We start from the raw sequence: 17,296 nt of genomic DNA, 5'->3' as shown, positions 1-17,296 counted from the left end.
TTGGGGAACATAACGTAAAACTGTACCTTTAAAGGTACACAATTGGTCCTTAGGGTACAATTATACAATTGGCAGGCAAGCTCGGTCCTACAGAGCCGCTATCCTGCAGAGTTTGACTCCAACCCTGAAAGACATCTATAGAAGCTCTTATTGAAAATTAACAGAGGTTTAGATGTTGGTTTTATTGAAAATATTTGGTCACCATTATAGTGATAAGTGTTTACTTTAGTTGGGCAGTTTAACTCTTGGCTTTTTATGTGAGTTTATGTGTTGTTGTTTTTTTTACAGTCTCAACAAAACACAAAATCTGTTCAAATTTAAAGAAGCCTTAAACAAAAATTGTCATTAAGTAAAATGTTTGATTAAACTCATCACTGACCAAAAATCTTAATGAATAATATTCACCAACAATACTTTCTTGCCACAGATCAGGCATACTGAATTTGATTTTTAAATTCACGGAGATAATTTTTTTTTTTGATGCACACAGATATCAAGAATCAGCATATGAATCTCAACAATGGTGACATACTTACTGCTGAAATGCATGCTGGGAGCAATTGATTTTATACTACAGCTTAGAAGGTTGGAGCTAAAGGTTGCAGGACATCAGCTCTCTAGGACCGAACTTACCCCTGATTTAGAGGTACAAAAATGTACCCTTAAGGAGGGTACCACCCCAGTGACGGCCACTTCTACCTTAAAAGGTACAATTTTGTACTCTTTTTTTTTTGAGAGTGTACATTTGAATGTAGTAGTACACTGAAAGTGCAAAAACAATATATAAATAGTAAACTTTAAGTATAATGTTATGTTCACTTAAAGAAAACTTACAAGTATACTTTCAGTATAAACTAGTAGTTTACCGAGAGTACACTTAAAAGTGTACTTTCATAAACTAAAGAATGTACTACTTGTATTAAAGTAGTAAACTACTAGTATACTTGTTCAATGCAGTACAAATGAGAAACCTAGTGCACTTAAAGTTTATTACTGTTACACTTAGAGTACACTTAAACATATACTTTTATATACTAAAAGTGGGCCAATTTGGTCCCAAGCGGTATTGAAATAGTACACTTAAGTTTACTACTAGTATACTTACTACTTAAAGTATACTTAAAAATATTCTTGAACATTACTTAAGTATACTTCATAAAATGAACTTGAAATCTACTTATTTTTTGAAAGGTTTATGGGGGGTTTTGAGCAACATTGTAAGTAAATGTTGACAGAATTTTCATTTTTGGATGAACTATCACTTATAATTGTGCATGAATAATATAAATAAATTAGAAGAAAATGAAAAAGTTTATCTTATACATTTCACAAATCCTACAGTTTGAGGTGAGTGCAGCAAATACATTAAATGACTACAGACAGGTACAACCAGAACAACCTGGTCTAACTCCTCCACGCAGCCAAAAGAATAAAAGGACCGGTTATGTTCCTGAAATTACTCATTTCGCTCCAGCTCTCACAGAATTCACAGGGGAACAGGTGAGATATCATTGTAAATGTGTTTTACTGTCTTCTTGAGTAACTTATCTTAACAAAGCTCTTTGAAGACATTTGACATTGAATCAATGAAATATTACGACTGTTCATAAGTGCAATCTTGCATGTTTTAGTTTGTTGTAGGTACAAAGGTTTTAATAGGATGGCTTTCTTCCAGAAATTTCTCCAGAAAATTTGTGATGATGACAGTAGCAAGGTAAGTACAGAATAAACATGACCGATGTTTTGTACATGCAAGCTAACATTCATTAAATACACCTCAACATCATTACTTATATTAAGTCCATGGTCTGATATTTAGTGGCTCTTGTTATATGTTTTATCTCAGGGTTTTAAAGGTCGTACAGAGACGGCATACTTTGGAACAGTCAAGGCTGATCCAAACTTTAGTGCCCAAAATGATGCTGCAAAATTGAAGAAAGCCATTGAGACCAAAGGTACATTTTGAATTGCACATTACATTGTGTTTTAGAGTTAAAGGTCCATGAACTTAATGGATAATGTCCTGGCAGAAAATGACATGTACCTTTTCGAAAATCTGTTTTTCTACAGATTTTTTTTACAGTGTAGATATCACAATAAATGCAACGATAAATATGTATAATTCTGTCATGTCCCTGATACTATTGTTCATTTTCAGCTAGATATATGTTATGTATGTTTATTCAAGTTATTGTTTTTTTAGAAAAGGTGTGGAGGACACACCCCTGCAATAACTGAAAAAAAAAAATACATTCTTAGAATGTATTCCCAAAAATAAATAGTTGAAAAGCAAAGAGCCACAGGCATGACACTAATCCATGTGCACTGGGACAAAACAGGCTACATGACAAAAATAACTTATGTACATTTTTATTTTAATGTACACATTTAATATTACTTCTTGAATCAAATTGAATTGAATTGAATAATCCTTACATATTTTAATTGAATAATTGAACAATCCTTAATACATTTTTTAATTAAAATACATAAAGATTATTCAATTCAATTTGATGGAATTTTACTATTAATTAATTTGCATAACTCTTTAAAAAAAAAAAAGGGCTTTACAATTGTTACACCAAGGAATTTTTTTTGTATTAATCTGTATTAATCTATAATTGTTCAGAATAGGTGTTTCTGTTTCTCCCGATTTAATTTTTTCTTCTCAAAAATATGTTTTTCTCTTAGTGTATAGTACTTAGTGCATATCAACAAAATCAGATTAAAAAATAATCTCTACTGTCAAGTGAAATATCACATATATTATATGAAAAATTTAGCATTCAACTCAAAATCAAATTAAATTGTACATTTGTTTTAAGAAAATTTAGTGACCATGTCCGATGAATTTAAATGTTTCTATTTAAAAAAAAAAAAATAATGGCAAAAAATCAGCACCAGATTAAATATCTAGTTCAGTCATGAAACTCTAGATGGCGCAGACTAATGCTAACAATCACATTATTTACTGACACAAGCCTATGCTAATTCTGCAGCCAATGAGCTTAACATTTGCTTAACGTTTGCTCAAAATTTAAATAGTCTGGTTCATTGTTTGCTATAAGCTAGCCTGCAACATGCTATCAGAGTGCCTATGAAACCCAGCTCCACCTGTCTAGATCTCAACGGGATTCATGTATGCCTAGTGGTGCAGGGATGACATCAAAACCCGGAAGACTAATTCGCCACTGTTTCCCTCAAGATTTTTCTTTGGGGTTTTATGATGGGGCTTTCCAATTTATGAGTAAACATAACTTGACGATACTTGAACGTTTTGTTCTACAACATAAAACGTATATGCTTTCATCCCAAACATTCTTGTCCAGTTACTTGTTACTTATTAGAAACATATGTTTTGTTTTGTTTTTATATAAACAATAGCAGGCTAGCTCTCTCTCACACACTATACCCCCATCATAATAAAAGTCCTCACAACAACATCCACTATAACACAGAAGAGATACAACTGAATTAACATAAAATATTCAAATATAGCATGAGCATTCATCTTTCAGCACCCTGCCAAACTCGTAACTCTTACATTAACAGCTTTAAAATCCATGTTTTCTATATGTGTGTGTGTCACTGATCTATAAACAAAGTCCATACTTATTCTGCAGCAACAGCAGCCGAAAAAAGCAACAACACAACAGTGTGCGTAGCAAATCTAGTCCACCAAGTCCAAATACATTGTCATATCCATTAACATGCTAAAACTATTCCAAGAATTGTCATGATTGAAATGATATATCCAATACACAGCTATGTTGCAATATATGTTAGTACATTTTAGTTGTACTTCTTATGCACCATGAATATTGTGCACTCTGCAATTGCCCATTTACACCCAAAATCAAAGTATAGAAAAAGGTGCAGTTTTGTCATTTTTGATTTTGGTCTGTCCTCAAATGAAGGTGTGGATGAAGCCACCATTGTGGAGGTTCTAGCAAAGAGGAGCAATGCACAGAGACAACAGATCAAAGCAGCCTATCAGCAGAGTACAGGACAAGTAAGCATATTCACATCCTCCAACAACATTTGTCTTTGGCCTATTTTTATGTGTAAAGATGGTCTGGCACATAAATGTGAGACTGGAGGAATGGATGGAAGAAAATGCAATGTTCTAGGGTTGTCAATTCATAGTTCGATTCATGTTTTTTCATGATTTATGAACATGCCAATGTTTTAAAGGTTTATGAGCCGATTTAGACTAAATTTACAACATTTTACCAGCAGGTGGCACTTTCATCAAACTTTTATGGTACTCTTAGGTCATTTTTTCAGTGCATGAAAGCATTTGTAAAATACAGCATTTTACAAACAAACAAACAATAAATAGGCTGGCAGACAGTATCTGGCCTTGGAACACTGAGTATTGTTGTATTCTGTGTTCCACAGTTGTACTCTGTATGACCCAAGGAATCTAGATAGACTAGACTCATGACTTTGCAAATGATTGGACCGTTAAACGAAAGTTATCAGGAAACTGTGCAGTTCATGTTAATGCATTTTTATTCTTATTTCAGCTTTTTACATTTTATTTATTAAACAGTTCACAGCTCAACAAATATATTTTTTTAAATTTTGTGGACAAAAATACTTATTGATGGAAACGGCTTAGGATACTATTTAAAGGGTTAGTTCACCCAAAAATGAAAATTCTGTCATACTTACCCTCATGTCGTTCGTCTTTGGAACACAAATGAAGATATTTTAGTTGAAATCTGATGGCTCTGAAAGGCCTCCATTGACACAATGCACGGTTCACTCTCAAGACCCTTAAAAGGTACTAAATATGTTGTTACAAAGTCCATCTCACTACAGTGGTTCTAAAATAACTTTATGAACTGATTCACTGATTCATAACGCTTCGAAGCTTCATGAGGCCGTGTTTTGAAATCGTCATCACTATATAAGTCATTATTTAGGGTTTTTTTGCGCACAAAAACTATTCTCGCCGATTCATAAAGTTATTTTAGAACCACTGTAGTGAGATGGACTTTGTAACGACGTCTTTAGTCCCTTTTAAGGGTCTTGAGAGTGAACCGTGCATTGTGCCAATGGAGGCCTTTCAGAGCCATCAGATTTCAACTAAAATATCTTAATTTGTGTTCCGAAGACGAACGGAGGTCTTACGGGTGTCGTACGACATGAGGGTAAGTAATTAATGACAGAATTTTCATTTTTGGGTGAACTAACCCTTTAACATTTAAAATATATTGTGAGTGCCTTGGTCTAAAGGTCTTTCATAATTAACCTTGGTCTCTAGACTGTAAAAGAAAAGTGTATTGTATTATGTATAAATAACTTTTTTTCTATATATTTTTATGTGTCAGTCTCTGGCAGATGCACTGAAAAAAGGTCTGAAGTCAGATTTTGAGGAGGTGGTCCTTGCTTTGCTGATGACACCGCCTGAGTATGATGCTTTTGAAATGAAAAAAGCCATTAAGGTACAATGTTATATTTTGTTTCTTCAATAATTCTGTTCTTAATTATAAAAATTAAAACATTAAAAAAAGAAATACAAAAAAAAAACATTTAAAATGTAAAACTATTTTAACATTTTGTCTCTTAATATTTCAATATTTTTACAAAACCATATTTTTTATTTTAAAAATGTAACTTATAATCAGGGTCTTGGGACAAATGAGGCTGCCTTAAGTGAAATTCTAGGGACCAGATCAAACAAGGAGATCACAGCAATGAAAAGTTATTTCAAAGACGGTAACAACACAGATCCAAATACATGCAAGTACTTCATGAATGTAGATGTCTATGTAGCTGTTAACACGCTTCCTTTTTTTTACAGTCTATGGAAAGCTGCTGGAGGAAGATATTAAAAGTGAAGTTAGTGGAAAACTCGAAACTGCCCTGGTTGCCCTTTGCAAGGTACAAAAATAACATTGTTTAGTGTTTTTATGTTACACGATAAGAAAGCTAAATCTGTTATGTATGCTAAATGAATATCTCATAACTTCAGGCTACCAGGAGTGAAGATTGTAAAATTGACGATGGGCTTGCAAAGAGTGATGCAAAGGTACAGCTGATTCCACAGCAACATTGTAACAACTCTGACCACATGAATTGATTTATTTAGATAAGCTGATTTGTCTGGGTCTAAATAATTGTAACCTAAATGTAACCTGCTCTGAATTTGGATTGGTTGGTACACTGTTACCCCTTTTCCACCAAAGCAGAGCCAGAGCTAGATCGGAGCCAGAGCCTAGTTTCAAATCGGTTCTTTGTGTTTACACACACAAAGCCCCAGCTCCGAGCCAGGAAAAGTGGTTCTTAAGTAGCACCAAAACATTGCTGGGCTATAACAGGGCTAGAAGTAAGAACCGATTACGTCAGGCGCTGGGGGCGGGGTCAACAAGACAAACACAAACTTTAGATCCACCATTTTTGAAATAGCAGCTAATGGAGCTAACAGCTGCTGTTCGTTTGTAATCTCCGTCTATACAAATTACGGCGAACTACATGAATTTGTTGGATTCGCTGTGTTTGCGTTGTGTTTTGATGCCGATGTAGGATCGTAAAGCCATGTGAATGAATAGTAACGCAACGTTTGCATTGTTGATGGAAGGCTTGTTCGCAGCGGTGCTGTGCAGAGACCGATCGCCGTATGACAACGAGTCCAGCGAGAGCACATGACTCCTTATGCTTTTGATTCACTCATGCGTTTTTTTTATATCATACGTGGATCGGTCTGCGCAGTGACGATGCATCTCGAACAAGCCTGGTGTGTTTGTGTTTCCCGCTGCCCAGGGTTGCCAGGTTTTCACAACAAACCCGCCCAATTGCTACTCAAAACAAGCCCAATCGCGTTCCAGGGGGGGATTCCCCAGTAAAAATCACATTTGGGGGTAAAATATGTGTTTTTTGGCACTAAAATTGGCATTCCCGGGGCTAAATATCACAGAATTGGGGTCGCTTCATCCCGCGGACATGAAAAAACAGCCCACGGCAAAACCACATACTTGGCAACATTGCCGCTGCCTCGCTAGTGTTGCTGAGAAAGATGAGACGTATACAGTGACGTAAGACATGGCTCTGTTGTGGCTCTCAGCCCGTGGAAAAGCAAACCGGTTCTTAGAAGGCTCCTCAGTCGAACCAACTATGAACTGGGACTAGCTCTGGCTCTGAACTAGCTCTAGCACTGCCTTGGTGGAAAAGGGGTATGCAAGACCCAACAAGTTCAGCTAACTCATTTCAATTGAGGACACCGATTACCTCAAACCATTTAGGTTTATAAAAAACAATAGTTATGAGTACTCTGCACTTATTTTAATCAAGTCCACTAAAAAGGATATTTCTTAATATACAATTAAACTTTACACTGCATTCAAATACTTGATATAGCTGAACCTTCCCTATATTGAGTAAAACAGATGAAATTACACACTTTAAATGAACTCAGAGTGCTTGCAGTTACTGCTAGCTCACAATTGCACACACAAAGTCAAATCTAGTAAGTTAAGCTATCTCATTAAATTTGAGGACACTGATTACCTTAATTCTTTTAATTTTAGAAAACAATGGTTATGAGTACTTTGAACTTATTTCAATTGAGTTTACTAAAATAAGACACTCATTGCAATCAAGAAATTAAGTGATTATTTAAGTGATGATTGGGCATTAGTGATGAACACCTGATGATAATGAGCAGAATCAGAGAAGGAAAGAGAAACACAAGAACTACAACTGACTTAAGCCACAGCTTTAGATGAAATAACAGAAGTTAAAAGAAGACATTAAATCTCTGAAGATCTCGGCAGGGGAGGATTAAACAACTCCACAAACAGCACTACCAGCTTCACACATTACTAACCAGACTGACTTTATTTCTGTAATTTCTGTTTTAATGAAAATAATAGTTTAGAGTGTTTTTGTTTTAGTTGGGCTCTTGACCGTTAAATCTTTAGTTTTTTTCTCTGGCTGCTTTTACTGTGTTTTTAGAAAGCACATTTGTTATGGTAAGGGATGCCAAGAGAAAATGTGATTAGGTGATGTTGGCTATACAATGACGTTGGTATAATCATCCTGTAGTGGCTTAAGTCACTGATCTCATTCAGAGTCTTATGCTCTGGTTATAGCGGTATTGTGTTGTTAATTTTTATATTATTTATAATGGTGGCTACATGATTCAACAGCACGAGATCCAGCAATGTTGTGGTAATTGAATAATATCCATGATTTTCAAATCATGTAGTTCTTAAAAGGTTGTTATCTATGGCATTACTTAGACACACACAGACATCAAGAATCTGCGTATGAATCTCAACAATGGTCACAATCAATGAAAAGCTTCATGCTGCAGTGCATGCTGGGTACCACCGATCAAAACTCCCTCGTGGGTTCCAGCATGCATTGCGGCATGACTAAATTATGCATCTGTATTGTGACAAATTTTCTTTGATTCTTACTATTTGCTGTTACTTTTGCTGTGTATGTTGTGACGTTTTTGTAGCTTGTTTTATGTTCAAAGTTGATCTGTTACTTTGAATATTTTTTTTTATTGTCACCATTGTTGAGATTCATACTCTGATTCTTGATGTCTGTGTGTGTCCGAGTTTTGTTGTAAATTAAAGCCTTTTGTGTATTCATTTTATTAACTTCTGCATATTCTTTGATTACTGCATCCATCCTGGATCTTGTGCTGTAGAATCACTAAGGTTCTATTATGAATAATACAATAAAATAATAACACAAAAGCTCTATAACCAGAGCGTTAGACTCTAAATGAAATCAGTGATTCTGTCACTACATGACAAAAATATCATCAGCAAAAAACAACCAACACTAGCTGATCACGTTTTCTCTGGGCTTTTCTTATTATAACAAATGTGCTTCGTAAACACGGATCAGGGATCAATATCCCAACAACACTGACACTAACACTAACGCTAACACTGAACACCATCATGGTGAATTCAAACAAAACTATTATTTTCAAAATGACAGAAATAAAGTTAGTCTATTAGTAATGTGTGAGGCTGGTAATGCTGTTTGTGGAGTTGTTTAATCCTCATCTGCTGAGATCTTCAGAGATTTAATGTCTTCTTTTATCCTTCAGATGATTTAATCTAAAGCAGTGGCTGAAGTCAGTTGTAGTTCTTGTGTTTCTCTTTCCTTCAGTGATTCTGCTCATTGCCATCATCAGGTGTCACCACCAATACGCAATTATCACTTATTTAATCACTTGACAATACAATTATTATCCAATAATCATGCTGGGAACTAGAAATGTTCTATAACTCATTCAGTTTGAGTTCTGTTTCAGTCATTGTGTCCACACAACATTCGGTAATATTTGAGTGCAGTGAACTCATTTTTATTTAGTACATACAACTGTTAGGTTTTACAATGTAGGCATCTGGAAGTATCCCATTCATTGTTTCCAAATACTATAATGTATTCTTCTGTCGAAGCTATAAGTCAGTGTGATTTGAATTAGGCATCATCAAACAATACACAACACTTAGAAGTGCCCTCAAGAACTTTGGCCTCTCTATTGCCAACTGTGATTGAAACATAAAATGGCAAGTTACAAGTACTTTGCTTTTACATCAGTTGTATTCTGTACGATTGAAACATTGTGGCATAATTGCATTGTCTCCTTATAATCAATCCTACATTTTATACAGTGCAGAATATGTACCACTTTGTGGGGGGGGGGGGGGTTTCTAATATTTTTTTGCTTAATTTCAAATGGTGTTGTGATTCATTTTGAAGCTGGCTGGTTCAGTTTAAGGCTTTGAACTCTATAGGTTTTTTAATGCCTATTGAGGAAATTAATTAGAAAAATGCATTTGTAAACACTTTAAAAAAAAGGATGATTATTTGTGTATTTAAATTTATTCGTTTAGGGCATACTTTTATCCAAAACATCTCTGGATAACAAAAGTAATATATAGAGGTAATTTTAGTAGTGCTGAATTTTGATAGTAAACTAGTAATTAAATTAAATTAATTTGCTTTTATTTTTGCTTGAAAAGTACTCGTTTTGTTTTTGAAGATTATTTTCTTCCATCTTATGCACATCAGATATGGTAAACGGAGGCTCATATGCGCATGCTTGAGCCCAGTGATGGAGTTAGAGATGGATGTCGGGTGGCCGTGGGCCTAGACACCCCTGAGATTTGACTGGTCACCCCGGGCACAACCCCAAAATTTAATTCACTATACTGTCAGTTACTGATTGATGCTGATTTTTCATGGAACCACCAAGATTCAAGATTACTTTATTTGTCCCTAGGGAAATTTGTCTTGGACATACAGGCTGCCACATAGAAATACATACAATTATAGAACATTAGCAAACACAGAAACAAGTGCAGACATACGTGCATTCAGTACTTACAACTCTGCCCCTCATTCCACCCCACCTTATGTCCTGAGTTAAGGAAATTCACTGATAAAGGGATGAAAGAGTTGTTATATCTATTCAGTTACCTTTTCCTATATTCGATTGGAACCCTATAGTGTCTACCCGATGGGAGCAGTTTGGACACTGAGTGCAGGACATGAGGACATCCGCTATAATTTTCCTAGCCTGTCTAGCTACACTCTAAAACCGGATAAGTTGAGTTTACTTAAAAAATTTGAGGGAAGTGGTTGCCCTAAAAAATTTAAGTAATGATTACTTGATAAACTTGAGTTAAATTTATTTAAGAATATTAGTCGTTCTAATAACTATTTTAAGTTGAATAGACTAAATACTTTAATTTTAAGTAATACCGCTGTTTAATTACTTCACTTATCTTTTTAATTGCATTAAGTTGTTCTTACTTAAACCGTTTAAGTTTTGTCAACTTAATTCTGAGGAAGTGTACTCCCAGAGTGCATTGTGGCATGAATAAATTAATTGCTTCGTTTTACTATTTTTGCCTTTATTTTACTATTTGTCTTTTGTCAGTATAACCCCAATAATGACAGCAAGTAAAATAGTAAAGGTCGTATTAATAATAAAAAATAAATAAATAAAAAAAAATAAATCCTTGTTACCATTGTTGTGTTTTGCATGCTGAATGTTGAAGTGTGTGTGTGACACACTCAAGCATGGTCAAATGATATTGTGACAAACTTAGAGGGATTATATCAACTCAATTAAAAGGTTATGCCATAAATATTAGCGAAACAAATGTTAAAAGGTCATTATTTGACATGAAAAATAGTTATGTTCTATATCATTATTGGACAAATATATATATACATATTTATATACATACATATATATTTATATACATATACACATACACACTATATATATATATATATATATATATATATATATATATACACATACACACTATATATATATATATATATATATATACACATACACACTATATATATATATATATATATATATATATATATATATATATATATATATATATATATATATATATATATATATATATATATATATATATATATATATATATATATATATATATATTTATTTTACTTCCCTCGTTTTGAAATCAATTTCTTGTTGCATTGCTGCATTAATAGGATTAATAGGATTACTATGATATGAATGAAGTTCCAAGTGTCCAACCAAAGGGAACACTAATCACAATTATGGTGAGAAGAAGTGGAGGAAATGAGTGATAAGTCTAGAAAAAATTGCCCTGCCTCAAAAACACTTTGCCCGTCTGCCCGTCCACCCGCTTGTTTTTTTGCTTTGGCAAAATGGTACTCAAACCAGTCAAGTAATGTTTTCTTGAGTTTTCTAAGTAACGAAGGCATAGCATGCAAATAGTTCAGATTACTTACTTGTTTTAAGTAAGGTCAACAAATTATTGGACATTAAGTAAAGTTTACTAAAAAGTCTTAGTAAGAACAACTGTTGGATTTTACAGCGCATGGTCTATGTATTACTGTACATTTCAAAGGCAGCACACAGGTATCTTTGGAGCATCTTCGGGAGAGGAGGACAACAACATGTCAAGCTCTTTGGTGAAGTTGCTCAGTTGGCCTAGAGGTGGTGCCTTGTTGGTTTTCTTGTTCAGTGGACAGGAAACATAAGTTCTTCACAAAAGCAGGCTTTACAACAAGGTTTACACATACTGTAAAATAGGACGTATATGTATGCATTGTAAGTTGTAATAACCTGAAAGCATGTAATGGCATGTAAATGCCTGTATATTGATGTGCATGTAACCACACTCCCTGTCTCTGACTTTTGGACATTGTTTTCTCAGACTCTGTTTGAGGCAGGAGAGAATCGGATTGGTACTGTTTGTTCTGTCCTGATTGATGTCCTCACATCCAGGAGTGAATCTCAGCTGTGCAAAAGTAAGTTAAGAAGATAGATGTATACATATATATGTAGATGTTACATTTATGATAGTTGACTATTTTTGAGGCACTATTATTTTATTTAAAATATATTTGCAGTTTTCAAGTATTATGGCCAATACAGCAAGCAGGGTTTAGCCAAAGCTCTGGAGAGTGAGCTGCATGGAAACATTGAAGACTGTCTGATGACTTTGGGTAAGGAAACAAGTATTCATTTTAGGTTGTGTGTATGTACTGTATGTGGGTGTGTGCAAGAGATTCTAGACATGTTATATGCTTCAGTGATCGAAAGACTATGAGAAACTTTTTAGGAAGCTTGTTTTTCCAGCTCTGCATGTTGAGGGTGGGTCCAGACAGTAGTATCTCACAAAACCTTATCACACAAAGGAAGGTACAAAGATACAATAGAAACTAAGTTAAGCAGTAGGAAGTCACATCTTCAGTTTGTGCACACATAACAGCCTCTTACGAACATACAAACCTCACATCATTCTTTCTTTTTTTCATGTTTAGTGAAGTCTGCTTGGAACAAACCTGCCTTGTTTGCAGAAAAGCTCCATCTGGCTATGAAGGTAAAGTTGCTAAGGAATTCATGGAACGTATTCCATTACATCCATGTTTTTGATATCCTCAGCCTTTATTTATTGAAGGATTTTCATATGAATCCATTTGAATTTAATTTGAAACATCATGAAATGCATTTTCAGATCTTTATATAATGTGTCTGGAGGTTCCCTTTCGTTCAGTCACTACGACGTACGTTAGTGACTAACGAATGGGGGTTTCGCTTAGAAGCCAATCATCTTCATCGTATTCAACAGCGCCCAATGGCAGTGCCAATGCCATGGGCATGCGGAATTTGCATGCGTAACTCCGCCCCACCTCGTGGGTATATAAGGAAGTACGCTGCGAACATCGCATTATGTTTCTGCTTTGGAGCCAAGAGGATCTCTTCACTCCTACAAGCCTGAATTCTGAAGTCTTCTCTTCAGTCTTCGAGAGACCAGCGGTTCTCCAGGGTGTTGGTGTTACGGCGCGTTCCAGCGATCTCATGCTGCCTGCCTGCTGATCTGTGCAGTGATCTGCAACAGCTGTGTGTGTGTTTCCCTGGGCGCTTCGGCACTCTGCAGAGCTTTCCTCTCACAAAAAGAGCTTGCGCGTGGCACGTCTTTTTCAAGACGGTTCGCCCGTGCACTTCCGGGTGCGATCGATCTCCGTTGCTGTCTATGGGCACATTCACTGCTCGATGTGTTTGGGCTTCAGCACGTTCGGGCAGTGTTTGTGGATGCGTCATGTTCCCACTGCGGGAACGTGACCATCGCGATGTTGCGGTCGAGACTCAGTGATCTCCGTGAGGAGAGAGAGTCCCCTCTGCCACACCCCAATCTACCGTCTCCGAGTGAGGCGGTACTTTGGCTGGTGGCCAGGGTGACCTGAGTGCGGTGCCGTGGTATTAAGAACCCCGACGATCATTCCTCGGGCCACGCCCCCTCTTGCACATTGCTTAAACCCGCGAGTGTTGGACTGAAACAGCGGCCCGTCTCTGACGCCTCGTTCGTTTCGTTCACGCTCCAGATAGCAGTGAGATGTCGATCGCCGCATCCCAAGGTGGGCTGGAGTCCTTTGGGGATGACGATTAGGAGTTGTGCTCCGCCTCCGGGTGTGTCAGCGCTGCCTGATCCGACCTAAGGTTGACAGCCATGTTATCTCGGGCAGCCGCGAGTCTCGCGCTGGTGTGGAACTCCGCCCAGTCGCGAGTGCTCGTGGTTGCGCGATTGGTTTTTGGGGACGGCACCCGACAGCTGTTGGGCCCCGCCCCCAATGCCTTTCGCTCCCGAGGTGCATGAGGAGATCACGCGGTCCTGGAAGTCCCCGTGCTTCCCGCGATCGTTTGGTGGCCTCCTCCACCTTCTCTGCCCTTGATGGGGCCGCGGCCTAGGGTACACTGGGGCCCCCTCACCCCCACTGTTGAACTCTCTGTTGCGCACTACGGTGTCCACAGAGGGCTTGACGTGGCGTGGTGTGGCTGTCCTAAGCACCCTCCCAAAGCCTGTGGGCTCGTCTACTTCGGTGGCGTGGTCCTGCAGAGCTACGGGCAGGCCGCCGCCCCGTTGCACATGCACAAGGGTGGAGCCGACCCAGGGCTCTTCATTGAGCTGCGTGCCGCGACTGATCCCGCCCCCGGGCGGTGAAGGTGGCCACACGCTCCCTGGGTCGGGAGATGTCCACAGCTGTGGTCCGGGAGAACACCTGGCCTTACCTGGTGATTTGGAGGACGTTGAGTGGGCCCGCCCCCTCAACTCACCCATATCCCAGGCTGGCCTCTTCGGCGGCGCGGCTGGGAACTGCGCCCAACAGTTCTCGGCCGCCCCAGAGCAGACTGAGGCTGTAACACGTACTGCCCCGGCGGCCAGCTGCTGCACCAGCCGCCGGCTCAGTCGCCTCAGTCCGCTCGCCGCCGAGGGCGCCCTCCCTCCTCCCGCCCGGCCCCAGCAGCAGCCTTCACCCGGGCCGCGCCGTGGAGGTGGTTGAGGATGACGCCCAGTCCGCTCCCCAGCCTGGTTAAACGCCACGCTGGAAGTGGACAACTCAGAGATGGGTTCCAGTTCTTCCCAGGGGATGGTAGCAGGGCCTCTCCTTCCCCCGGTGGAGGGCCGGGGGAAAATCCTTCCGCTGCTGGCCCCCGGGCTAGCAGCGCTTGGGAAGAACTCATGTTCCTGTCTCTGAGAACCCAGAGACCGGTGATGACAGTGCGCGCCACCCACGGGTCCCGCCACTCGCATCCCTCTCTGTCGCCAGCCTCCTGGCAGAGCAGACCCCAGTGGAACGCGCGTCCTTCCCTGGTCTCCTCTGTCAGGACGCAGCCGTTAACCGCACCCCCACACCGGGACGCCCAACAGCCTCCCTTGTCCGGGTCGGTAACGCTGCATCGCTGCCCCACTCCGGGTACACCTGTAGTCCGATTGACCCCGCTGGTGCAGTTCCTGGGAGCCTGGCTTCAGATTCCAGGGCTGTCCCGCTGGGTCGCGAAGACAGTCAGGTGCGGCTACGCGATTCAGTTCGCGCAGGTTCCTCCCCGCTTTCGGGGAGTCCGTTCCACTATGATCGGGGCTAATGCCCCCGTCATGCGAGCGGAGGTTGCCACCCTACTGGCGAAGGGTGCGATCGAACCTGTCCCTCCAGCCGAGGTGAATTCCGGGTGTTACAGCCCGTACTTCATTGTACCCATAAAGACCGGTGGGCTTGACCGATCCTGGACCTGCGCATCTTGAACCGTTACCTCCACCGGTTTCCGTTCAAGATGTTGACAGCGAAACGCCTTTTCGAAAGCGTTCGTCCAGTCGATTGGTTGCAGCGATCGACCTGAAGGACGCCTACTTCCATGTCTCCATTCTACCTCGACACAGACCGTTCCTACGGTTTGCTTTCGAGGGGCGGGCATATCAGTACGCAGTTCTACCATTCGGGCTATCTCTGTCCCCTCGCGTCTTTACGAAGATTGCCGAGGCAGCCCTTGCGCCCCTTCGGCAGCACGGGGTTCGCATCCTGAATTACCTCGACGACTGGCTTACTGGGTCACTCTCGAGAGCAGGTTTGCGGACACAGAGATTTGGTGCTCCATCACCTAGCCCGTCTGGGCCTTCGGGTCAACTGGGAGAAGAGCAAACTTTGCCCCGCGCAGAGGATCTCTTTTCTCGGTATGGATCGACTCGGTCGCCATGTGCGCGCTGCTTTCGAGCGAGCGCGCGCAGTCTCTGCTGACTTCCCTTCGACAAGTCGAGGGCAAGAGTGCGGTTCCACTGAAACTGTTTCAGAGGCTCCTGGGGCATATGGCATCTGCAGCCGCGGTAACGCCGCTCGGATTGCTTCATATGAGACCGCTTCAGCACGGGCTACGCGATCGAGTCCCGAGATGGGCATGGCGGTCTGGCACGCTCCGGGTACAAGTGACTCGGGCCTGCTTACAGACTCTCTCCCCGTGGTCGAACCTCAGCTTTCTACGGACCCGAGTGTCCTTAGAACGAGTTTCCAGGCATCTTGTTGTATCAACAGATGCATCATCCACGGGCTGGGGTGCCATGTGCAATGGACAAGCAGCCACGGGCTCCTGGATAGGACCCCAGTGCCTTCTGCATGTCAATTGCCTCGAGTTGCTGGCAGTACGGTTCGCCCTGCACCGCTTCCGAGCGTTGCTGAAGGGTCAACATGTACTAGTCAGGACAGACGACACGGCCGGGCGGTCTACGCTCCCGCTGTATGTCTCAACTCGCCCGCCATCTCGTTTTATGGAGTCAGAAGCATCTGAGGTCCCTTCATGCTGTCCACATCCTGGGAGTCCTGAACCGTGCAGCCTCGAGCTCTCACGGCTTCAGCCACTTCCTGGAGAATGGAGACTCCATCCCCAGACGGCCCAGCTGATATGGGAACGGTTCGGTGACGCACAGGTGTCCTGTTGCCTCCCAGGACTCTTCCCATTGCTCCCTGTATTATTCCCTGACCTATGGTCGGCACGGATGCACTGGCGCACAGCTGGTCGTCGGGGCTACGCTATTATGCGTTTCCCCCAGTGAGCCTTCTCGCACAGGTACTGTGCAAGATCAGGGAGGACAAGGAGCAGGTCATGTTGGTCGCCCCGTTGGCACGGCCGGACCTGGTTCTCAGAACTGCTACTCCTTGCGACAGCCCCTCCCTGGCCTATTCCTCTGAGACTCCTCAGAGACGGGGCACCTTTTGGCACCCGCATCCAGCGTTCTGGAAGCTCCACGTGTGGCTTCTGGACGGGACGCGGCTGGTTTGAGTAGCCCTCCACCTGCGGTGGTCGCTACCATCACTTCCGCTAGGGCAGAGTCTACTCGACACCTCTATGCGTTGAAGTGGGACCTCTTCGTCACATGGTGCTCTTCCCGCCAGGAAGACCCCTGGAAATGCCCGATCGGGTCTGTGCTTCGTTTCTCCAGGAGGGGGTGGGACGAAGGCTGTCTCC

The 17,296-nt window shown here is 40.9% G+C and overlaps 1 protein-coding gene across 1 annotated transcript in view; it reads left to right on the top strand.

Annotated features, from left to right (window-relative positions):
- The first annotated feature begins 1,464 nt into the window (after positions 1-1,464).
- The window catches only part of LOC307125378 (annexin A1-like), a 20,799-nt gene continuing 4,967 nt past the window's right edge, over positions 1,465-17,296 (top strand). The window contains exons 1-11 of the mRNA XM_079815225.1: positions 1,465-1,500; positions 1,632-1,714; positions 1,847-1,955; positions 3,918-4,012; positions 5,340-5,453; positions 5,637-5,727; positions 5,813-5,892; positions 5,984-6,040; positions 12,216-12,309; positions 12,412-12,507; positions 12,826-12,884. Coding sequence (XP_079671351.1) covers positions 1,661-1,714; positions 1,847-1,955; positions 3,918-4,012; positions 5,340-5,453; positions 5,637-5,727; positions 5,813-5,892; positions 5,984-6,040; positions 12,216-12,309; positions 12,412-12,507; positions 12,826-12,884 — 849 coding nt within the window. The 5' untranslated portion in view covers positions 1,465-1,500; positions 1,632-1,660. The remainder of the gene's footprint in view (positions 1,501-1,631; positions 1,715-1,846; positions 1,956-3,917; positions 4,013-5,339; positions 5,454-5,636; positions 5,728-5,812; positions 5,893-5,983; positions 6,041-12,215; positions 12,310-12,411; positions 12,508-12,825; positions 12,885-17,296) is intronic.

This window comes from Gobio gobio (assembly GCF_949357685.1).
Source record: "Gobio gobio genome assembly, chromosome: 4".
Classification (NCBI taxonomy): Eukaryota; Metazoa; Chordata; class Actinopteri; order Cypriniformes; family Gobionidae; genus Gobio; species Gobio gobio.
The sequence above is the reverse complement of the archived record's forward strand: the minus strand, read 5'-3'. Positions and strand labels throughout refer to the sequence as shown.